Genomic DNA, 20,502 nt, shown 5'->3' with positions numbered 1-20,502 from the left:
CCGAGCCAAAAACGATTCCGGGCCGCTTGCGCGCCAAAGGAAATGTCATGAGCGTGGGCGGCATCGACGGCGCCGGCGCCACCTCCCAAACGCGGCTCCTCAACGGTGCGTGCCTGGGGAGCCGCGGGGCACGGTGATTCTCCCCCGACCATGAACATCAACCCCACCGCGTACGTATGCACGCTCGAGATAGGTCTCCCCATCACCGTCACCGCCGACAGACCGACAAACCGACAGGCCGACAGACCGGGTGACTGGCCGTTGACGACAAAGGCAGAGTAAGTACCTAAGCACCCAAGAACGCGAATCACAGCGCGCCAGACATGTGCCACTTTGAAGCTTCTTCAGCCACCCAGTGCACCATCGTCCCGCGCACCTCGACTCTCGAGTCCAGACCAGCCCTTCTTCTCTCCCTTCTCCATCTATCTCTCAACTCGACCATGAGCCCGGAGCCACCTCGAACCAGATTGGTGCGCGCGCACGCGCACACTCCAAAAATACGCGGACCTCAAATGCTTGGATCGACTCGATGCGCGGTCGAGCGGGCCAACGGGCGTGTGGGAGGACTGTCACTATCCCACAGGCATTGGCTCCGTTGGGCGTTGCCCTAGCCAGCCTTAACCAAGCTTTTTGTCCATAATTCGCGCCTCTAGACTCTGAAGCGCCCTCTAGAGCGCGGGAATTTGCGGCCTGCAAGACCACTCCGTGCGATCCGATCGGGTGGGGTCGATGGCAGGTGTGCCGCGCGTAGGTACGGTGGCGCTGGCGTGGTGGCTGCGTGGCGCGAGCCGGTCGCGCTGGCGTGGGGTGCAACCTTTTTCTTTGCTGGTGGTGGATGTGGGTGTGGTGGCTTGCATGGACTTCCCTCGGGTTGAAGGAGGATTTGGGTTATTGGTGAGTGGTGGGTTAGATGGATGGGTGGGCTTTTTATGAGGGCAGTGTGTAACTGAGGTGGTGACAGTGACGAGAACGACTTTGATTGCCTGAGGGCATTGAAGATAGATGCCTTCATAGGAACGAGCAGTAATGGGGCGTTTTTGTGAGTAGATCAATTTGTCCTATCTAATGCTTGAGTGTTCCGTAAGAGTAATAAGAGCAACTTCCCCTGGATCATTATTGGTCAAATCTTTGACCATTTCAGTTCCCGACTGTAGAGCAACCAGATGCCTGACTGCTATACTCCATGTCGTGTCTCATAGCAATGTTGCAAATGAAAGTCTGAAACCAACCCAACTCCGCAATATACCACCAGCAAGATGTTTTTCACCCACCGAGAACGCCCATAAAACTTATTCAGGTTGCCGAACGTATCTCGTTCAAGTCGTAGCAAGAAGGCATGCTCATTGCCTAATTCTCCAAATCCTTCAATGCCTGCTCATCCTGCAGACAAGCCTCCTGTAGTTTTAGTCAGTGTAACATCATCAACAGTGTTGAACAACTGGTCCAAGACTACAAACGTACCTCATCGTCCATCGCCAGATTCTCAAGGTCTTCGGTTTCCCTCTCCACGTCTTCCAGCTGCTTGCGTAACGCGGTCTGCAGGCGTTCGTTGGCCTCACGCTTCTTCCGCTGTCCTTCTTGGACTCTGAGCTGCACCTCGGCCCTCTTGCGCTTCTTCTGTGTAAGCAATTGTTGGAGCTGAGTGACAGACATTTTGGCAGTGTCAGTGCCGGTATCGAGCTTTTGACGCTTGCCATCCTTACTACAGGATGGAGTGGACGTAGCGGTGCGCTTGTTTGAGCTCGAAGGGATGCCGTCCCCCTTCAGTAGCTCTTCTTCCAACTGTTCGGAGTCTGTATGGACACGCTCTGAGGTCTTGATGACGTTTTTATCCTTGCTGACCAGGTCGTCAGTTGCCGAACTCTCCATGTCTACCTCAGTGTCACCCTTGACTGCCACCTTTTTCTCTGCAATTTCATCGTCTGTCGTTATAACCCTGACCTCTCTACTGTTCTCAACGGATTCAACGATGGGAACGAAGGGACTGTCCAAGCGTGCGGTTTCCTCCGGGATAGAGCAATCGTTTTGCCTCTTTTCAGCTAATTCGCTACCATCTAACGTCGGAGAAGACCGCGGAATCCCTTGGTGTAAGGCGTGAGTGCCGTCGTCTGCGTTCACCTGACTGCTTTCGTTCATCTGAATGTGCAACTTCCGACCTTCACTAGACGACCGTGCAAGGCGACTAAAGACACTCTCGGGGACTGTTGACGCATGGTCAGTGGCAGTGACTTCGTTGTTGGCTCGTGTGTTGATCTCGCTTTGGTCTTCTTTTGTGACGGCCTTTAACTGCATGTGAAACTCTTCTGGCTGCTGCTCTAGCTCTTCGGGAACTGTCTTCAAAGTTGTGTCGGTGATGCTCTTGCGATCCATTGTGGTATGGAGAGTAAGTCCAGGCAGCTTGAAGGCAGGAGGATCTGCTCGGATTCCCTCGTCCTTCGGCAGTGTGTTGCCGTCAGATGAGGGTGCGGGGCAAAGAAGGCGCTGGGGCGAAGATCGTGGAGTGTATGTTGGTTCACTTGGGTTCGCAGACTTTTCTGTGAAAGAATCTACAGTGGTGGCGCGCGAAGGTAGTGGATGGCGAGGTGAGGGCGAAGCAAGGGAGTCAGCGATGCTGGACGAAGCTTCACGACTGAACTGCGACAGAGCAGAGGTATTGGTGCCGTTTCTGGGGCGTTGCGGGAGAGCGTGTGAAGACTTTGGCGCAGAAGAAATTTTTTTGGCGACGATGGCGGCTGGATAGAGGTTAGCTACTGAATCACTGTGAAGTAGAGTGACCGATTGCGCATTCCGAGCCGGAAACAACTTACCTTTGGATCGATAGAAAAACTTCATAATCGCCCATGGCGAGCTACCAGGACGCTTCCTCTTCATCAAGCTCACGATGCGATGAGCTGCGCCTGACTTGATCACAGGCTCATCTGAGTCAATCATCTCGATCTCGAAGTCGGGCACGAGAGCGTGGACACCGGGCCTCTTGTTCCCCTCGCGCCAGTTACCCATCTCGCTGAAGGTATCAACGACATTGAGGCTTGTGGCTTGGTCATCCGCCTGAATGGCATGTAGGAGCACTTCTATGATGCCCACATCTTGGTTGCCACTAGGAGTGCTAGTCTCCTCAAGAGCCTTGATACGCATCAATGACTTCTTGACCGTTCGGCCTTCCTTGTGGTACACAGTATCGAAGTGCTCAACTCGCTTCGTCCTAGTTTTCTTGGTATACGATTCCTTGGTGTTGCGAAAGATCCCGTCGATGGCGAGGTCAACATGGCCTTTGCTGAAAAATCCCTTCAGTGAGGTATGGATCGAGATTGTTTCTCCTTCGACCACAGGAATCCAGCAACAGAGACTGTCGTCGTCCTCGTCCTTCCAGAAACCATACTCTTCAGAGGGATTGTCACCACACTTAACAGTAACTTCGGCTGCCAGATCTGAATCGGTCTCATGGCACTTCATAGCTTTGAGAGGCCAGGGTTGACTCAGAGGCAAAGGTGAGAGAAGCAAGAAATTTCGATGGAAGTGACCAACTAGGGCAGTGACAAGAATTAGACAATTCCTGTTGTTCAACGAACGATAAGGTACTGGAGCGAGGGAAGATGTCGAGGGGTGTGTTGAAGATGGTACGCAGACGGAGAAGAACGATCTTTAAATATGAGGCAAGAAGGTCGATTTTGGAAGGAAACTGCTTCGTAGTTGTTTCAGAGGTGAGATGTGAAAGAGCCGCGCTTTTATAGGAAACCACGCTCAAGAAAATGTTCAGTGCCGACGTTCAGAGCTTACTTCGGACACACCACCTATGTAGATAGCAATAGTATCATATAAACTCACATCGCAGACCGCATCCTATCTAAATTATATGAGAAAGCATGTCTTTTGTATATAATCACATCTAATTAAGGGCGTGCTATGCTACTTCTCAGAATTGCTATGCTGCGAAAACTTGCGCTCCTCCACGGATATCGGCCCAAGACTATCTTGCTTTTGACAAAACAATTGGAGCGAGGCCAAATAGCAAGAACATTTTGCGTTCACAAGAAAACGATGCTCAAAGTGGAAACGAGGTGGGACAAAAGGGGTGCTGTTAGCTGTAAAGAGTAAAGGAACTGACGGTTCGCGACAACGCGCTCGATATACTCCATGACGAAGAGCTTCATCTTTTGTTATCCACATAGATGCTTCCGAATTTACTTGGCTTATTATTGTGGGTCGCTACCTCGAGGTGAAAACCTAACATGTACACCGTAGACCGTCTATCCAATGGAATGCAGTAGACGAAGTCGATAACTGCTAGTGCCCAATATCATTTTTACAATTGCCTTGTAGAGCACGTGCTCGACCGGACAAGAAGCCCAGGTATTTGGATCCTGAAATTAGTCCGTGGAGACGTTCCTGGGTATGAAAAACTTCCATAAGTCCTAAGCAGAGATCGTGCGTGAAGTTGGCCAGCCCGTTTCCTAGGGTTCTGTCCCAGATGGAGAGCAATGTAGTACACTCATACGCTCAAGAAGAATCTCAGCGCAAAAATGCCCCAACCTCTAACCAATGCACCATGCTCTTTCCAAATATCCCAATTTTCTGATTTCTTGTTGGTTTGGTTTCAGCTTATCAAACCACATACCTGAAGTTCTGAGTCTGAATCAACCATCTCTTTCCTTCATTTGCTTTGGTGACGTCCATGTTTGGCACAAGTATAAACACCTCGCTGAAACCACGCTGAGGGCCTTCACTCCTCTCCTCAAGCCTGACGAAGCCGTTGACCGTCACTAACATACTGGTGATGATGTGCTCCTCGTCCTTCTTCCCCTTTTTCGCAGTAACGCCAGCAGGCCTGCTCTCACTCGCATCTACCTGAGATGCGGCCGCCTTCTCCTCTTTGCTTTGCGGCGGATTCGGGTTTAATACCTGGCAATCGAGACACTGCACTTCGAAGTAGGAGTATGAGGGCATTTGCTCCTCCCACATCCTCTGGTAGTCGTTTGCATCGTTGAACACGTTGCCGTTCCAAGTTATGCTTGGCACCACTTGGTCATCTGGAAATGTCTCTTTGGCGACGTAGTAGCTAGATAACGTGCGTCGCGCTGCCTGGAGCGCAGTGTAGTAGGCGTCGGTGAAAGTTTCAGCGGCTGAGTAGAACTTCGGCATTAGTCGGAGGAGCTTCTTGGAACGTGACGGGGTATTGCAGGTCTCTGGAGCTGATGGTTTTTGTTCTGCTGCACTGCCTTCTTGGGAGGGGGTGCTACCGGAGGTGGTTATCTTAGTGATAAGGTCAGCATTGGGTTGCTGCGCCATGGTGGGTGTAATGCCGTGCGCGCGCGAAGAATGTGTGACTGTCGTATTGAAAGTCGTCTTAGAAACTCGACATGCGCTCGTGGGGGGGCTTTGGTGAGAGTAAAGTTGAAGTGGGTATCTGGGGGCAAAACTTTTGAACAGCTTAGAGATTGTGTTGTTGAGTGGAAGTGCGGGCAACCAGAAAGTTGGATGTTTCTCGTCACCGTTGCCAAGAGCGCAAGGATCAAGCGGAAACGTTCCGCAGATGGATCCCTGTCAATGATCGCACCGGTACCTGAATGACGTTTCGCCAATTACTGGGCTGAACCTGAAACTAGGACACTAGTTAAACCCTTCGAAGCATTAAATGGACGTCGCGGTAGCAATAAAACAGTCGCGTGGCTGAAGAGAGCATGCCGCAACCTCCTAGGATCGCTCCTTCCTCCAATAGGGTTGCGATGCACGCCTCTCGGCCCTAAGTATAAGTCAAAGGTAGTAAAATTCATTAATATGGTATATGCCTAAGGCATGAAGTACATAGGGAGTACCAAATCAAAGTATTTTGACCAAGAAAATATGGGTATTTGTTCCAAAACGGAAAACACGAAGAAAAGCAGGCGCAGAAACAATGCTGACACGAGTCTCGATACACGAGCCGCGTCGGGTATCAGCCGCCGATGGGGAAGAACATTTCAACTCCTAATGAGCTTGAGATGGCTCACCGCCTTCGTCCTGACGAGCGCCAGGTCTGTGCGCGAAGTCCTTCAAATGGTCCATCTTGGCAGTCTGCTTGCCCTTAGCCTGATGACCCAGAACATTGAGCACATGGGTGTCTCTAGTCCTGGCTTCATGGGCAGCAACCGCATCGTCCAAGTCTTCCTCATCGCTTGAACTGATGCTGCTTTCATCGTCGCTGGGCTGCGTGTACACAATTTGGTCGCCTTCCTCAGCCTTACGGTCACGCTGCTCCTGTTTCAAGCGGTCCATCTTCTCTGCGTCGGCCTGGCTATCCAGAGTTGCAATCTTGAGGCCTGGGAACGACTGTTGTAAGAAGCGTTTGAGAAGAGGAAGAAGCTTAGCGTTCGGACGGTAGGTTCCACTGTCGTTGTCAATGACCAGTTCGTAGTGAGCGGGATCTTTCGGTGGCTCTTCATCCGGGGGCCCGCCAGCCATATTAGTTGGTGGATGCGTGTCGTTGTGAGTTGATTCACGAGTATTTCCGTTCTCATCAGGCGACTTGCGGTGGGCGTGCTTCAAGCGGCGAATGAAAAATTCGCCACTAAAAGCAATGTAGATGGAGACGTCGCTATGCATCGTGTGCTTGCTTAGCATATCAATGCCAAACTCCTTGCCCGTTTCCGTGAAACGGAACAACGCGTCCAGCGTCAGCACGTAGGTAAATATCCTACCGCCCTTGTCGTAATGGACGAGGTCAAGGAACTTCTGGGTCAGGTCCTCGGACGGTTGTTCGAAAAGGCCGTATTCCGTGCTGCTATCGAAGTTGTAGACGCGCGAGTGCTGATGGTGCAGTGCTTTCGATAGCAGGAACCCTCTAATGCCCGTGGAGGTGAACATGCCTTTCACGAACGGCTTGAATTCGACATAGCGATGATAGAGCTCTTCAGGGACCGGACCGCTGAGCTGCATTTGGTTTGCTTGAAAGCTGAACACAGGTCAGTTTCGTTGATCAATCTTAAGTGACAGTTTCCAACATACTTGTACCGCGAGACTCTCTGCCCGTTGTTATCGAGGTTTGGGTTCTCATCATCTCCAGTATCCTTACGGTTCGCAAGGCGTCCAAGAAGCGGAGAATAGTGTTTCGTCCACCAACAAGGGCCAATAGTATAGGATCTGCCACCCTCTTCACCCTGGGTTTTACCCAGCAACTCAATACTGACGACGAGCTGGCCATTAATGTGCATTGACTGATTTACGCAGGTAAAAACGGCGTGCGCCGCATATGCTCGTTTGCTTCCGGCACGCTTCCTGAGTTTGTAACTCTCCTCTTTGACCCCCGGCCAGCCCTCGTACAGGCGGTCTACAAGGATATGCACATTGCCTAATCTGTCGTCGTGGTCCCGGGCGTCCTCATCGTAGACTCTCGCTTTAAGCTTGAAACCTGAAGCCGGTACATTGGCGATGATCCACTCAGAATTCCATTCGGGCTCGGTGGTACGCCTGCGAGTTGGGGTGCGGAAGCGCAGTGGTGGATCCTCCTTGTGCCTTGGCCTCAGATCGGTATTGATCTGGCAGAGGACAAAGGGATCGGAGGAAAGACTGCTTATGTCCGCCATGGGAAGGTTCGTTGCGCGGTGGAAGGTCACCTTAATCGTGTAACCGGGCGGTGCATGAGGAATGGGCGTGCTGTCGTAGCCACCAGCGGGCTCGTCATGCTTCGAACTAGAGGTCGAGGGTCGCTTTTCACGATGCTTCCTTTCTTCCTCTTGTTGCTCCTCCGAAGGGGCAGCGGCGTAGCCATCCTGCTGCGGCTGCGGCTGCGCAGAGGGGTCCTGGGCCTGCCCGTCAGCGGTGGGTATGTCTGGGCTCATGGCGGCTTAGCGGCAAGACGAGAAGAATCGAGGGTGGGAGAATCTGGGTGGAAGAATAAAGGAAGGTGAGAGGGAGACATGAGAACAGGAAATAGGAGGGGTAAAAAAGTGTGGCAGGATTGTAAGCAGGCGCATGAGGCCTCAGCGCCGCGGCGCCCCCATGCTTATTGCGGAGAAGTCTTTCAGCGTAACGCGCCAGGATTGGCGCCCGAAGACAAGCTTCGATCGACACCGCCTAAGCGTGCCGGAGCCCGCGCAGTCCAGATCGTGCAGTAGCCTTCGCGCCGTCTGTTTTCGGGCGCCTCGAGGATTTGGCATCTGCCTTACTCCTATGTAGGGACCTACTTCGTTTGCTACTCTACGCTGTCAGCTGCGAGTCTGATCGTCACCATACTGAGATTGAGCAGGACCCGTCAAACGATTCATATCGCCCTCTTCACATGGCTTGCCGCGGTCCGATTGATCCCTGTCTGCAAAGAACATCATCTCGCCGTCTGTGCCGACCGCGCCGCATTCCGCGGCGTCCGCCACAAGGCACAACCTTTCTTCACTGCCTCCAGACGTCATGGCGCATGCACGCGCCTACCATGAGTACCCTGCTTCCAGTTCACGTTGGCGAATACGGCATTGTGAGTCCAATCACACTTTCCGCTAGCGGGCTGACGCGAAAACATTGACATTACACGTCGGAGGCTTGGGGCCAAGAATCAGCCTGACGGTTATTGCGGCACGGCGTGGCTGGAGGCGGAAGCTTGGCTTTCGTACCCACCCTCACCCACGGTCACGATACCGCTGCGGCGGCGCACCAACCACTATGTTGTCCGCACTGCCATGTCGTAGTGCTCCATTGTGACGGCATCGCGCTTGGCCTAGCCAAGGACGCTGATATCGTCCTATGCATTCTGTGCTACACTTGGAACATGCAAGAGACCGCAAGGGGGCACGATTGGAGAGGCCGTTTTGCGATAGTATGAGGCTGTGTAGTCGCGTGAGGCGGTCTATTACGTGTGATGAGGAGGGCCATACGCTATAACTTCTACGATAATTGATCGTAGGACACGCAAAGCGAGCATACGAACCGACTCGACAATGGCGACCGTGTGTACTCACATGCTCAGCCATCAGCTGCATGGGCACAAAATGCCCCTTACACGATTTATATGGCGTGGTGCGATATTGCATCTGGCATCGCTCTTCGAAGTGCACAAGTGCACCACATAGCTTGGTGTTTAGATAACAAGTAAGATTATAGATGGTTTCGTTAAGTCCTTAGTCGCCTAGGAGACGAGATGACTATATATTGACTGCTTGGCTACCTGAGTGTAGGTAGTCCAAGACTAGCTATAATCTCCGAGTTGGACAGAAATACCGACCATTAAAAAGGCATTTGTCGGTATATCCGGCTAGATTTTGGGTAATAAAGAGTGAACAATATAACCAGTCAGCGCTAAAAGGGGATCGGACTGCATCGATCACCAGGTGAGTCTATTCTGGGGCCCCGCGATCAGATAAGCATGTTGCTTCAGCCCTATTTTACGCAAGTGGAAACAGACGCCTCGCATTAACCACCAACGACGGCTTGCGAAAAGCTTGTCCCGGCATCGGAGGTGTGGCAGTGTAGATGAGTTACAGCGAGCTGTACGCATAGCTTACTGACCTTGAACAGTGATTTGTGCCCGCGAGTAACAAATCCCAGTCTGAAGCCTATTTAGTGCAATGCGAAGTTTAAGTACCCAGGGAATCATTGGGCCGTAGGAGTAAGTGAACTCGCTTTAAAAACTGGCTACGGTTCTATGCTTCCGTGCTCCGGATTTGGCTGGCTGCTGGTGGTTACCCGAACTATAATGGTCGTGACAGGTGTCACTTTTACCATTTTGCAACCAAACAAGCCGCAAGTGACGGCTGAATAGGGGTTCCGCCGCCAAAGCAGAGTCTGGGGTGTTCGCGCTGCCAGCACAAGCAAGGTAACAGATTTTGGCAGACAGCGTGCAAGCAGACGCATGCTCCAGAATACTCTGCATTTCGTTCTTTGGCTGGGATGGAAGTAGAGAAAGCAATTGGGGCAATGGCTAGGCAACCCGTGTCATGAAATTCGCTTGCCCTCCAGCATGCAGGTGCCCTACCCGATGCGGCGGCTTTCGTGCGGCCGGAGCGGATGGCAGCGGTCCAACCCTGATCTTGTGATGGGCGACGTATCTGTACTTGACATGGGCGGCACCGCTCGATCGCCTGGATCAAGGGTTAAAAAAAAAAGCAAAAACAAGCTGAAGCGGATGACCATGACTGGAGGATGATGTCCAGCGTTCTCCGCGATGCCCATGGCCGCGTGCCAGTGCCGAGCGGTCGCCGAAAGCATCCCGGGGCGGACTTGGGCACCTTGGCAGCTTTTGCTTGCTTCTTCCGTCGATTGCAATCACAGCCGCAACACCAGCAACCTCTCACCTCCATCCCATCACCGGCCCTCTCTCCACTCAATCACCCTCGACAATGCTGGCACGGAGCTCTCAGCGGACGGCCCAGGTATACCACGCCCATTGCATTGCGCCGCCCACCAAAGCCGCCCTGCCCTGTCTTTATCCGGACCCGTAGCTAATGCGCTCTCTTCAGACCCTCCTGCGTGGTGCTAAGCCTGCCTCGCGCGCCTTCGCGACCGTCCAGAGCGACATCTTCAAGCCCACCAAGTTCGGTGGCAAGTACACTGTCACTCTGATCCCCGGTGACGGTGTCGGTGCCGAGGTGTCCGAGTCCGTCAAGCAGATCTTCAAGGCCGACAATGTGCCCATTGAGTGGGAGCAGGTCGATGTCTCCGGTATGGAGACTGGCGACAAGCACTCCGAGGAGCTCTTCCGCGAGGCCATTGCCTCGCTGAAGCGCAACAAGCTCGGTCTCAAGGGTACGCGGCGCATGCCCTATGCTTCACTGAAGCCTAGCTCGAGCTCACCCACCATACCGCAGGTATCCTCCACACGCCCGTCGAGCGCTCCGGTCACCAGTCTTTCAACGTCGCCCTCCGCCAAGAGCTCGACATCTACGCCTCGATCGTCTTGATCAAGAACATCCCCGGCTACGACACCCGCCACAAGAACGTTGACCTGTGCATCATCCGTGAGAACACCGAGGGTGAGTACTCCGGCCTCGAGCACCAGTCCGTCAACGGCGTCGTCGAGTCCCTCAAGATCATCACCCGCGCCAAGTCCGAGCGCATTGCCAAGTTCGCCTTCGCCTTCGCCCTGGCCAACAACAGGAAGAAGGTCACTGTCATCCACAAGGCCAACATCATGAAGCTTGCCGACGGTCTCTTCAGGAACACCTTCAAGAAGGTCGCCGAGGACTACCCCACCCTGGAGACCAATGACATGATTGTCGACAACGCCTCCATGCAGTGTGTCTCTCGCCCGCAGCAGTTTGACGTCATGGTTATGCCCAACCTTTACGGCGGTATCCTTTCCAACATCGGCGCTGGTCTTGTTGGCGGTCCCGGTATTGTCCCTGGTTGCAACATGGGCCGTGAAGTGGCTGTCTTCGAGCCTGGTTGCCGTCACGTCGGTCTTGATATCAAGGGCAAGGACCAGGCCAACCCCACTGCTCTGATCCTGTCCGGTTCCATGCTTCTCCGTCACCTTGGTCTTGATGACCACGCCAACCGTATCTCCAAGGCCGTTTACGATGTCATTGCCGAGGGGTAAGTCCCACACATGTCTCTGTGATTGAATATTGCTAACCCCCGGACAGCAAGACTAGGACCCGTGACATGGGTGGCAACGCCACCACCCAGGAGTACACCCGTGCTATCCTCGGCAAGATGGAGCAGGCTTAAATACAAGGCTGTAACAATATTAGATTTACTTAGAACCCAGGCATTGGAGGCTGTGACATAGGTGTATTTCTAGCCGTACATAGCACGCTTCATTCAGATTGATATCATCCAGTTCAATATCCACTAACGCCAGGGTAATGCCTATAACTCCCTTGGGTATATCTCGTGTGAGAAGTCCACTCCCTGTCCTGCGAACATTCAACGGCGCAGGACAAGCACCATAAGATTCCAACTCCAATCCAGTACCCGGAGGATGATTGGCGACAAGACCTATCGATCAAAAAGCGGTCTTCCTCTTCCTTCCGGTGTACTTGGAGCTAGCCTTGACCACCTTTCCTTTCCGTTCCATTTGATCCTTTTTGCGCATGATCCATGCCTTGCTGCCCTTCACCTCCTCACCCCTCTTCCTTTGCGCCATCTTCTTTCTCGAGTCCATGACATCGACGTTCGACATGCCCTTCACGACACCAGTAATGTCACCTTCCAACTCGCCACCACCGACAGTAAGCACAAGATACGTCTTAGCGCTCTTAGTGCCCGGGTCATCCTCCAGCAGACCTGCGCCGAAGCCTGCCCTCATGGCGGCACTACTGATCATGCCCTTCTGTTGGTCATTCTTGGGGTAAAATTGGCACACCGCCCTGCCGCCACGCCTCAAGCTTGCATAGAGGCCGTTGAAAAACCTGCTCAGTCTGCCCTGCGCCGTCTCCTCGCTGCTTTCGGCATTGCACAGCCACTGGACAGCCGAGATGCTTATAGCGGCATCGAACGTACCCGGCCGGAACGGCACGCCCTGACCCGCATCTGCCAGGAACAGATCGCCCTCGACTTCGCGCTCCAGCGCCACGCCCAGCATTGACGCGCTGATATCCATGCCGATCCAGGTGTGCGGACCGCCGTCGGCGGGCTCGGTCGAGGACAAAATCTGCCCCGAGAGACCGCTGCCGCAGCCGACATCCAGGATCAACGAGGGGTACTTCAGGTCAAGAAGCTCGAGGGCGCGGTTGGTCATCGAGGCCTGGATGTGCTGGATACGTGACGAGGTGGTGTATTTGTGGGATTCGCTGTCATTGTAAAACAGATCGGGAGGGCTGACAAGCTGTTAGACAGGCATATCCCTTTGGAGCGGTGCGAAGCGCAGGCATACAGGATATCTTCGGGGCGAGACATTTTTGCGGCGGAGAAGCGGTGTACGTGTGTTATAGCTGGCGGTTGATATATCGAGGGAGGTTTCACCGGAGGTTGGCGTACAAGCAACACTTGGCGAGTGCGCAGAAGAGGTTCTGGTTCTGGTGGTAAGTTGGCTGCGGGGGTTGTGCGATTCGGCGTCTACCAGAACCTCTCGAACTTTTTGGTGTTGAAGATCGGTAAAATGACTCGCGTCGAAGGCCGTTAGCAGCTGTTGACGTCGGCGGCCTGTCCGTGTCTCATCTCCAGGCCACATGTTCCTTTCGCAATTGACTCTCAGGACTCCCTTTTGACAAACATGTGGGTTTTACCGCTGATAGGCTACCTAGGCCTCATCATAGGCTTTGCCTTTCTTACTCTGGCAATCGGTACGGTCACCCGTCGCAACGACGCACTATCCAACCAAGGCCGCCCTGCTAATCCATCCATGGCACGCAGCCTCCGGCCTGTACTATCTATCAGAACTCGTCGAAGAGCACACTGTGTTCGCCAAGAGGCTCCTCACGCGCATGATCTCTGCTGTGATAGCGCTTCAAGTTCTGCTGTGGCTCATTGATGGCTTCCCTCTCGGACTGAGCCTCCTCAGCGTCGCGTCGCATGTTGTATACTCGCAGAACCTCAGGCGCTTTCCGATCGTCAAACTGTCGGATCCCATCTTCATCCTGTCCTGCAGTACGCTCTTCCCATGCGCTATTCCCGCAACGAGCTGACAGATGTTGCCCACAGTTCTCGTCCTTCTGAACCACTACCTATGGTTTCGCCATTTCTCCGCGCCACCTCCGCGCACCGCAAACTACTACCCCTACAACACTTCGCTTGACCCGAACCTGCCAACATTCACGGAAATCGCTTCGTACTTCGGCCTTTGCGTTTGGCTTGTGCCTTTCGCGCTTTTCGTGTCGCTAAGCGCCAGCGAGAATGTGCTGCCAAGTATGGGCAGCGAGTATGCGACGGGTGAAGGAAGCAGTTTCATGGCTGGAGGAGTAGGCTCAGGGAAGAAGGGCGGACAGGCGAACGTAGGTCTGGCGAAAGCTCTTGTTGATAGGGCTCGAGAATGGGTCAGCGAAACCGGCGAAGCCGTGGGCCTTTGGAGAGGAGAGAGGGCCAGGCGGTTCTGAGACATGGGGAACAAGTGAAGTTTTACTTGTCAGCTGGTAGAGCTCGAGCGACGTAAGCATGATTGCATCCACACGATTGTATATGTCTCGATAGTATATATATGGAGTCGAAGCGGAGAACTTTGGCGCAACTAGGCAAATTCCCTTAAAAGCAACTGAGCAAGCGCAGCTTGGCAGAGCGGGGTGTTTCCGCTCCTGGTCCCCCGCCATCCGCTCCGTTATCGCGTCACAACCACAACAACCTAACCTATCAAGGGAGACCTGCCCTCTCCATAACCCTACAATATGCGCGTATCTGCCATCTTCTCCGCCCTTTGTGCTCTAGTGCCATCGCTCGCCTTTGCGGCGCAGGTTCCGCTGTCATCTCAGCAGCATGGAAAGCCATCCGCTTTGACCGGCAACGACCACATTCTGCCTATCGAAACGCTGCACGAGCTGCTGACCTTGCATCGCGAACTTGTTAAGATCGAGTCCATCTCTGGCAATGAGTACCGCGTTGGCTGGTGGCTTGTCTCGTATTTGAAGGAAAATGGCTTCAATGTTGAGGTTCAGTACGTCGGTGAGGCTGAACAAGGCGAGAATGAGCACATGATTGGTGGCCAGGCGCAGAAGAGGTTCAATGTCTTTGCCTGGCCAGGAGAGAAGAAGTTCACAAAGGTGCTCGTTAGCAGCCACATTGATACTGTAAGTCTCCCGCTTTTACCAATGTCACGTATTGCAACCTTCTCTAACACCTACAGGTCCCTCCCTACATACCCTATTCGTTCGACACCAAGAAAGACGAAATTTGGGGCCGCGGCACTGTCGACGCCAAGGGCTCGGTGGCCGCGCAGGTCATTGCTGTTAAGTCTCTGTTGGCCAATTCTAGCTCTTCCGTCTCTGCGGATGACGTGTCACTGCTATTCGTTGTTGGCGAAGAAACGGGCGGTGAGGGTATGCGGTCATTCTCTAATTCCTCCCTCAACCCCGGCAACTACAGCGCCGTTGTTTTCGGCGAGCCAACGGAAAGCAAGCTAGTTGCTGGTCACAAGGGTATGCTCGCTTTCGACATCAACGTCAAGGGTAAAGCTGCGCATTCTGGCTACCCTTGGCTGGGTCTTTCGGCGAACAACGTGCTCGTTGAGGCTTTGGGCATCGTTATGGCACTTGAGGCGGGCCGTGTCAATGGCGCGGAATTGCGCTGGAGCGAAAAGTACGGTAACACGACGCTCAATATCGGCAAGATTTCTGGAGGAGTTGCGAGAAATGTCGTCGCCAAAGAGGCGAATGCCGGTATCACTGGGAGATTGGCTGCCGGCACTCCGGATGAAGCAAAGGATGCTCTTCTGAAGGCGCTGTCGCCTGTTATCACCGCGGCGGAGAAGGCTGGCGGCGAAGTTACGATTGAGTTTGGCGACGAAACGTACGGACCAGTTGACATGAGCTGTGATGTCGAGGGCTTCGAATGCATTACGGTCAACTATGGAACCGACATCCCCCGGCTGAAGGGTGACCACAAGAGATATCTCTATGGTCCGGGTAGCATTTTGGTCGCGCATTCGGACAACGAGGCAATTAAGGTTCATGACCTTGAGAGGGCTGTAGTGGATTATACGAAGCTCATCTCGGTCGCTGTCGAGAACTGAGAGGTTGTTTATTGCTGAATCAGACAAAAGCAGCGGGAATGAATGACGACGGAAGATACCAAATAGATCAGAATATATATGTTGCGAGTCATTTGTAGGGGACTTTTTGGAACCCACTGACTCACAAAGTTCAATTTTCCTCGCCGAGCGGGACTGACTGCCCGCCCTACAGCCCGCAAATCACGCATCTGGAGCAGCAACCTACATTGCTGTGGACGTTTTTACTGGTCTGCATTCCCAGTATTCTTTCTCGCGATAAATCTCTCGTGCCGCCATTGCGAATACATTGCCAAGCCGCATACGCACACTACGCACTCCGAAACTCGAAACTAGACACAGAACCATGGCACCGCCGCGCAAGCGCGTCAAGACCGTAACGGTTGATGAGATCAACTTCGACGATGCAGCGCGAGAGGAGTACCTGACGGGCTTCCACAAACGCAAGCAAGCGCGCATCAAGGCGGCGCAGGACCTGGCCGCGAAGCGGGAGAAGGAGGAGCGAGTGCAGCAGCGCAAGGAGGTACGCGAAGCAATTTCACGAACGCCATGAAGCAGAAAAGACTGCCAAGGGTGTCTCGCGCGGCCAGGCGGGCCAGGGAGAGCCTACCTCTATGCCTACCTACCTAGCCTGGCTTCATGATACACGCACGCACGCGCTGAGGACAACTACTGACTCTATCGCGCAGATCCGGCAACAGCGCAAAGAAGATCTGGAGCGGCATGTCGCGGAAGTCAATTCGATGCTGAAGCAGGCGAACCCGGACGCTGACGACGACGACGACGACAATGATGACGCAGACGAATGGGACGGCATTCAGGAAGAGGAGCAGATTGTGGACCGTGAGGACGAGTACGTCGACGAAGACAAGTACACAACCGTGACGGTTGAGACGGTGGATATCGACCGCGACGGGTTCAGCAAGCGAAAGGCAGCCAATGAGGCATCAGACGACGAAGATGAAGACGAGGAGGAGGCGGAAGTGGACGGAGATGAGAGTGATGGGGCGGAGGAGACGGAGAAGAATGGGGCGAAACCCGCGAATGGGAAGAGGGTGTGGACAAAGGAGAAGCCCAAGTCCGCCAAAGCCAAGCCCAAGAAGAAAAAGGAGAAGTTCAGGTACGAGAGCAAGGCGGAGAGGAAGTTCACGCGGGAGAAGCAAAAGTCGAAGAATAGAGCGCAGGCCGAGCGGAGGAAGGGCAAGAAGTGAGGATTTATGGACGAGGTGACGTAGTAGGACAGGTGGCGGACAGTACCTAGTCTCTCAAATACCCCTGAAATTGGATTTTGGCCCAGAGTCCTCCGGAAGCACGCGCGCGGAATGATAGGTAGAGGCCACACCATGGTAGAAATTCGTTGTCACTGAGCTGCAACTACCAACAGAGAAGTGGAAGGGACGGTGATGAAGTCCCACATTGCGACCGCATTGTGCATGCACCCCCCCATGTTTCTACCAGACAAAGACGACGTTTCTTTTCGCCGCCGATTAAACTCGAACAGAGGTAAAGAGAGAGCTCGGGACAGAGGAAAAACAGCCTAGATGTTGCCAATCTCGTTGACAAAGTCGTCCAACTCCTTCTTGGTGTCGGCGTACTTCGTGGACATCTCCTCGTACTTGGCCTCCCACTGGTCCCGCTCGGCCTCGAGAGCCTGCACCTTGCGCTCGTAGTGGCCTGCCCGAACGTCGGTCTGGCGGAGCCTGCCAAACGAGACTGGTCAGCAATGGCGACGGATAGGGGGTTTGAGTGGAGAGCGACGCGGGAGCCAGCGGCGCAGTGAATACACACTTGGGCAGCTGAAAACGAGACATGGGCAGCGGTTTCAGGAAAGTGATGTGAACGTACTTCTCGTTGACCTCGCGCAGGTTCTTGTCCGCCTCCTCGGCCTCCTCCTCGAGCAGCTGCAGCCTCCGGGCCAGCGACTCGTTGTGGGTGCCGGCCTGGGTGCTCTCGTCGGCGATGGACTTGGCGTCCTTGATGCCCTGCTCGAGCTTCTCCACCTCAGACTCCAGCAGCTGGTTCTTGTGCGTGAGCGACGTGATTTCCTGCTCCTTGGCCAGGTTCTCCTGCTCCAGGCGCTTCTTGTCGGCCTGCAACTCCTCGACCTTGGCGGCGGACTCGTCGGCCTCGAGGCGGAGGGCGTTCATGCGCTGCGAGGGACACGTCGTTAGCGGCGCGGCCTAGTGCATCGTGGCGTGGCGTTGTGGTGTTGGGCGGAAGGGCGTCGCGGGAGCTTGCGGCGGGCGTGGAACGAGGGGGAAAGACCCTGGAGGGGCAGGGCAGCAGGCAGAAAGAGGGGTTGGCCTACCTTCTTGATGGCGTCCATGGTGAAAGGTGGAGTGTAGGGGGGATTGCTGGGGGGTGAGAGGGATGGAGTCGTGGTCGAAGATGCGGGAGATGATGCGAGATGTGCGAGCGTGCGAGAAGGAGGCAGAAAGTAAGGCGGCGGTGGTGGACAGCTGGGCTGGTGGAGGGAGGGAGCAGCGGCCGACAGGGGCTCGTGCTGATCGACCGCTGTTGTCCGGCACAACCAAGGGTAAACATGCCAATTCCCGTGCCACGGCGACGGACTACGACAACGATTAACTTACTTAGCTACTTCCCCAACAACAATCTGAATGTAACCAACTCCACTCTCCACCAACCACCACTTTCCCTCCGCAATGCTCGCTGCCCACGCCGACCAGGAAAACCTCGTCGCCTCGCATCAGGCCGCTGCCCAAGCCAAGCCGCTCAATCATGGCAGCACCATCAAGCCCTTCGCGCCCAAGACGCCGCTCAGACTGCCCTTGAACGACGAGAACGTGACCAAGAAGACTAGCAAGACGGCCAAAAAAGGCCATGATAACGCCTTCGTCACGCCTGCCGGTCAGTCGTGGCCCTCTTTTTTTTTCCCTCTTACCTTCGTGCATCACCCGCACATAGGGCTAACGCGCACAAGCAGGTCCCCGCTCGCGTGCCCCGCTGGGCATGAAGACGACCAATGCCAAAGCCAGAGCCTTTGCGACCCCAGCGCTCCAGACCGCCGAGCCTGGCTCCGAGCGGACCGGCGTCAAGAGCAGCGGCCCCAGGCTCCGTCGCGCCAAGGTCAAAGTTCACCAAGCCACCCCGGTCAAGGACCCCACCGCCGACGAAGAACGCGACATCGAGTACATGCCACCGCGCGGTGTTCGTAAGTTTTCCAACTCCTTCACTGTTGTGTAGCGCAGTTACTTACCGTGCCCGCTAGCCCTCAATGACGATCCCGAAGACTGGCCTCCTCTGAACCTCTCCATGCTTGAAGGCAGCAACTTAACCCGCGGCGTTTATCTGAACTACCTTAACCCCATCGGCGAAGATGGCTTGACTCACTCTGAAAGACGTGACAAGGAGCTCTTCGCCAAGATAGACCAACGGAACGACGAACTCATGGTCAAGTCTCTCGAGGAGACCCTGGGTCCCTTTACCGACGCAGAGCGCCAGGCGTTCGGCATGCCTCTCAAGACAATTCGCAAACCCAAGGACCAAGATACTCGCCCTGCTAGTGCTGCTAGCAACAAGAGTGCTCAATCAAGCTCCCGCAGGCCCGCCTCAGCTATCGGTAGACCCGCTTCAGCTGCTAGCACGTCCAGGGCCCCGCTCCCCTCTTCTCGCGCTGCTGTCTCTGCTCTCTCTCACTACTCTAATCCGACTGCTTCTGTTCGTGCCCGTTCGCGCTCGGTTCTTTCCGACTCCACTCCATCCGCACCGGTTGTGTCTCGCAAGAGGCCCGCTGCCACTTCTATGGCGGCCCCTAAACCTTCGGATCCTTACGCTGTACGCCACCAGGCTGCCACTGCTGCATCCAAGACTACTCTCGGCTACGGCAAAGGCCGCGCCGTTTCTTCCTCTATCCGCAAGCCTATTCCAAGCATCTTTGGTCACCAACGTGCCGTCAGTCAACCCGCAGCCAAGGTAAACAAGACGGATTCTACTTCTTCAGCTAACGGTGCTGCTCCCACTGGCGCCCGCCCCTCTGTTCCGACATTTGGTCGTTCCCGTTCTGCCTGGAGCCGCCACGACTCCGACGTCACGCTCACGCCGTCTATGGCTGACAGCCAGGATGAGCAGGAACCTGACGTGGAACTGGAACTCATGCGAGAACTGCACAGCCAGACGATGAACACGGAGCTGGATGACTGCGATTGGATCAAGAGTGGTTCCAACACCGACGCCCTTGACTTTGCCCTCGATGACGAAGAAGAGGAGTTCCAGTTCACGATTCCTGAACTCCCTGAGCCTGAGCCTTGAGTTTGCTACTGTGAAGAGCAAATCCTTGCGGGGAGAAACTCCCAACTAATCCGGTGGGGGATTAGATTATTTGAACTCTTGGATTCGAAACACCCCGACTTGTAATACGAGTCCAACAGTCTATGTACTTTAATGCTTGAACGACACAATTAGCCTTCTTCTTTCTTCTATCTGTTTTCTTCGGACTCTAGGGAGCGGACTGGGTTAGGACAAGGACGGCAGGACGGACGAGAAGACCGACGCTGGACCGTCGGCTATGAGAACACACTGGTTGAAGGGGTAATTGTTGTTGTCGTTGGAAGGAACCTTATGAACCCTCGGCTAAGCTTTCTTTTGTCTCCTGCTTTTTACCCTTCTTTCTACTTCCCATCAGACGATTACGTCGGCCGAGCAAGAGCGCTCTTGACCGCACGCGCGCATGCATGTATTATCAACGAATTTTCAGCGGCGTCGTCGGCCATGGTATTGGCGTGGTCGATCGGACGCCATATGCGATGCATTCGGAGTTTGTTTGTTCTGGGTGATTCATGTTGTTCTTGGATGGAATAAAGGGCACCAATCGGTGCATCTACCGCTCATCCATCCATTCATTCAACTCACAATCTAGCTCGAAGACGGTCTTGTTGTTTCCGTCACATGCAAATCGAGTTAGTCGATTCATTGACTGACTGACC

At 54.3% G+C, this 20,502-nt stretch overlaps 10 protein-coding genes across 10 annotated transcripts; 5 read left to right on the top strand and 5 right to left on the bottom strand.

The window, feature by feature from the left end:
• Nucleotides 1–1,347: 1,347 nt before the first annotated feature.
• Nucleotides 1,348–3,772, bottom strand: K452DRAFT_333446 (uncharacterized protein; the record flags this gene model as incomplete). The annotated part of the gene is made up of 2 exons (XM_033545175.1): nt 1,462–3,772; nt 1,348–1,395 (listed from the first exon to the last, which is right to left on the bottom strand). Exons 1-2 carry the CDS (start codon nt 3,451–3,453, stop codon nt 1,348–1,350), a joined length of 2,040 nt encoding a protein of 679 aa, XP_033397420.1. The 5' UTR covers nt 3,454–3,772.
• A 637-nt stretch (nt 3,773–4,409) lies between these two features.
• On the bottom strand, nt 4,410–5,286 carry K452DRAFT_287662 (uncharacterized protein; the record flags this gene model as incomplete). The annotated part of the gene is made up of 2 exons (XM_033540516.1): nt 4,410–5,120; nt 5,238–5,286. 2 exons carry the CDS (start codon nt 5,284–5,286, stop codon nt 4,603–4,605), a joined length of 567 nt encoding a protein of 188 aa, XP_033397419.1. The 3' UTR covers nt 4,410–4,602.
• A 469-nt stretch (nt 5,287–5,755) lies between these two features.
• On the bottom strand, nt 5,756–7,950 carry K452DRAFT_271389 (uncharacterized protein). The gene is made up of 2 exons (XM_033539035.1): nt 6,982–7,950; nt 5,756–6,928 (listed from the first exon to the last, which is right to left on the bottom strand). The coding sequence occupies exons 1-2, from the start codon at nt 7,812–7,814 to the stop codon at nt 5,965–5,967; spliced, it is 1,797 nt and encodes a 598-aa protein (XP_033397418.1). The 5' UTR covers nt 7,815–7,950; the 3' UTR covers nt 5,756–5,964.
• Nucleotides 7,951–10,106: 2,156 nt separating this feature from the next.
• Nucleotides 10,107–11,755, top strand: K452DRAFT_287658 (uncharacterized protein). The gene is made up of 4 exons (XM_033540515.1): nt 10,107–10,334; nt 10,422–10,707; nt 10,770–11,496; nt 11,547–11,755. The coding sequence occupies exons 1-4, from the start codon at nt 10,302–10,304 to the stop codon at nt 11,629–11,631; spliced, it is 1,131 nt and encodes a 376-aa protein (XP_033397417.1). The 5' UTR covers nt 10,107–10,301; the 3' UTR covers nt 11,632–11,755.
• A 43-nt stretch (nt 11,756–11,798) lies between these two features.
• On the bottom strand, nt 11,799–12,801 carry K452DRAFT_318658 (uncharacterized protein; the record flags this gene model as incomplete). Its single annotated transcript, XM_033544176.1, has 2 exons — nt 11,799–12,722; nt 12,779–12,801. 2 exons carry the CDS (start codon nt 12,799–12,801, stop codon nt 11,909–11,911), a joined length of 837 nt encoding a protein of 278 aa, XP_033397416.1. The 3' UTR covers nt 11,799–11,908.
• Nucleotides 12,802–13,090: 289 nt separating this feature from the next.
• Nucleotides 13,091–14,097, top strand: K452DRAFT_271380 (uncharacterized protein). The gene is made up of 3 exons (XM_033539034.1): nt 13,091–13,187; nt 13,258–13,491; nt 13,546–14,097. Exons 1-3 carry the CDS (start codon nt 13,118–13,120, stop codon nt 13,935–13,937), a joined length of 696 nt encoding a protein of 231 aa, XP_033397415.1. The 5' UTR covers nt 13,091–13,117; the 3' UTR covers nt 13,938–14,097.
• Nucleotides 14,098–14,190: 93 nt separating this feature from the next.
• On the top strand, nt 14,191–15,652 carry K452DRAFT_271375 (uncharacterized protein). Its single transcript, XM_033539033.1, has 2 exons — nt 14,191–14,621; nt 14,678–15,652. The coding sequence occupies exons 1-2, from the start codon at nt 14,223–14,225 to the stop codon at nt 15,560–15,562; spliced, it is 1,284 nt and encodes a 427-aa protein (XP_033397414.1). The 5' UTR covers nt 14,191–14,222; the 3' UTR covers nt 15,563–15,652.
• A 198-nt stretch (nt 15,653–15,850) lies between these two features.
• On the top strand, nt 15,851–16,770 carry K452DRAFT_351228 (uncharacterized protein; the record flags this gene model as incomplete). Its single annotated transcript, XM_033545707.1, has 2 exons — nt 15,851–16,082; nt 16,249–16,770. The coding sequence occupies exons 1-2, from the start codon at nt 15,906–15,908 to the stop codon at nt 16,768–16,770; spliced, it is 699 nt and encodes a 232-aa protein (XP_033397413.1). The 5' UTR covers nt 15,851–15,905.
• Nucleotides 16,771–17,096: 326 nt separating this feature from the next.
• Nucleotides 17,097–17,899, bottom strand: K452DRAFT_271371 (uncharacterized protein; the record flags this gene model as incomplete). Its single annotated transcript, XM_033539032.1, has 2 exons — nt 17,346–17,899; nt 17,097–17,272 (listed from the first exon to the last, which is right to left on the bottom strand). The coding sequence occupies exons 1-2, from the start codon at nt 17,704–17,706 to the stop codon at nt 17,097–17,099; spliced, it is 537 nt and encodes a 178-aa protein (XP_033397412.1). The 5' UTR covers nt 17,707–17,899.
• A 267-nt stretch (nt 17,900–18,166) lies between these two features.
• Nucleotides 18,167–20,326, top strand: K452DRAFT_318653 (uncharacterized protein). The gene is made up of 3 exons (XM_033544175.1): nt 18,167–18,427; nt 18,504–18,731; nt 18,789–20,326. Exons 1-3 carry the CDS (start codon nt 18,223–18,225, stop codon nt 19,826–19,828), a joined length of 1,473 nt encoding a protein of 490 aa, XP_033397411.1. The 5' UTR covers nt 18,167–18,222; the 3' UTR covers nt 19,829–20,326.
• Nucleotides 20,327–20,502: the final 176 nt, after the last annotated feature.

Source organism: Aplosporella prunicola (assembly GCF_010093885.1).
Source record: "Aplosporella prunicola CBS 121167 unplaced genomic scaffold K452scaffold_13, whole genome shotgun sequence".
Classification (NCBI taxonomy): Eukaryota; Fungi; Ascomycota; class Dothideomycetes; order Botryosphaeriales; family Aplosporellaceae; genus Aplosporella; species Aplosporella prunicola.
The sequence above is the reverse complement of the archived record's forward strand: the minus strand, read 5'-3'. Positions and strand labels throughout refer to the sequence as shown.

Bases quoted from the DNA above. Each gene is read 5' to 3' on its own strand.
- K452DRAFT_318653 (XM_033544175.1), top strand. From the start codon at position 18,223: ATGCTCGCTGCCCACGCCGACCAGGAAAACCTCGTCGCCTCGCATCAG. The intron at 18,428-18,503 runs GTCAGTCGTGGC...GCGCACAAGCAG, and splicing joins CGCCTTCGTCACGCCTGCCG to GTCCCCGCTCGCGTGCCCCG. The intron at 18,732-18,788 runs GTAAGTTTTCCA...CGTGCCCGCTAG, and splicing joins CATGCCACCGCGCGGTGTTC to CCCTCAATGACGATCCCGAA.
- K452DRAFT_271389 (XM_033539035.1), bottom strand. From the start codon at position 7,814: ATGAGCCCAGACATACCCACCGCTGACGGGCAGGCCCAGGACCCCTCT. The intron at 6,929-6,981 runs GTATGTTGGAAA...ACCTGTGTTCAG, and splicing joins CAGAGAGTCTCGCGGTACAA to CTTTCAAGCAAACCAAATGC.
- K452DRAFT_287658 (XM_033540515.1), top strand. From the start codon at position 10,302: ATGCTGGCACGGAGCTCTCAGCGGACGGCCCAG. The intron at 10,335-10,421 runs GTATACCACGCC...CGCTCTCTTCAG, and splicing joins GCTCTCAGCGGACGGCCCAG to ACCCTCCTGCGTGGTGCTAA. The intron at 10,708-10,769 runs GTACGCGGCGCA...ACCATACCGCAG, and splicing joins CAACAAGCTCGGTCTCAAGG to GTATCCTCCACACGCCCGTC.
- K452DRAFT_271375 (XM_033539033.1), top strand. From the start codon at position 14,223: ATGCGCGTATCTGCCATCTTCTCCGCCCTTTGTGCTCTAGTGCCATCG. The intron at 14,622-14,677 runs GTAAGTCTCCCG...TAACACCTACAG, and splicing joins TTAGCAGCCACATTGATACT to GTCCCTCCCTACATACCCTA.
- K452DRAFT_271380 (XM_033539034.1), top strand. From the start codon at position 13,118: ATGTGGGTTTTACCGCTGATAGGCTACCTAGGCCTCATCATAGGCTTT. The intron at 13,188-13,257 runs GTACGGTCACCC...CATGGCACGCAG, and splicing joins CTTTCTTACTCTGGCAATCG to CCTCCGGCCTGTACTATCTA. The intron at 13,492-13,545 runs GTACGCTCTTCC...TGTTGCCCACAG, and splicing joins CATCTTCATCCTGTCCTGCA to TTCTCGTCCTTCTGAACCAC.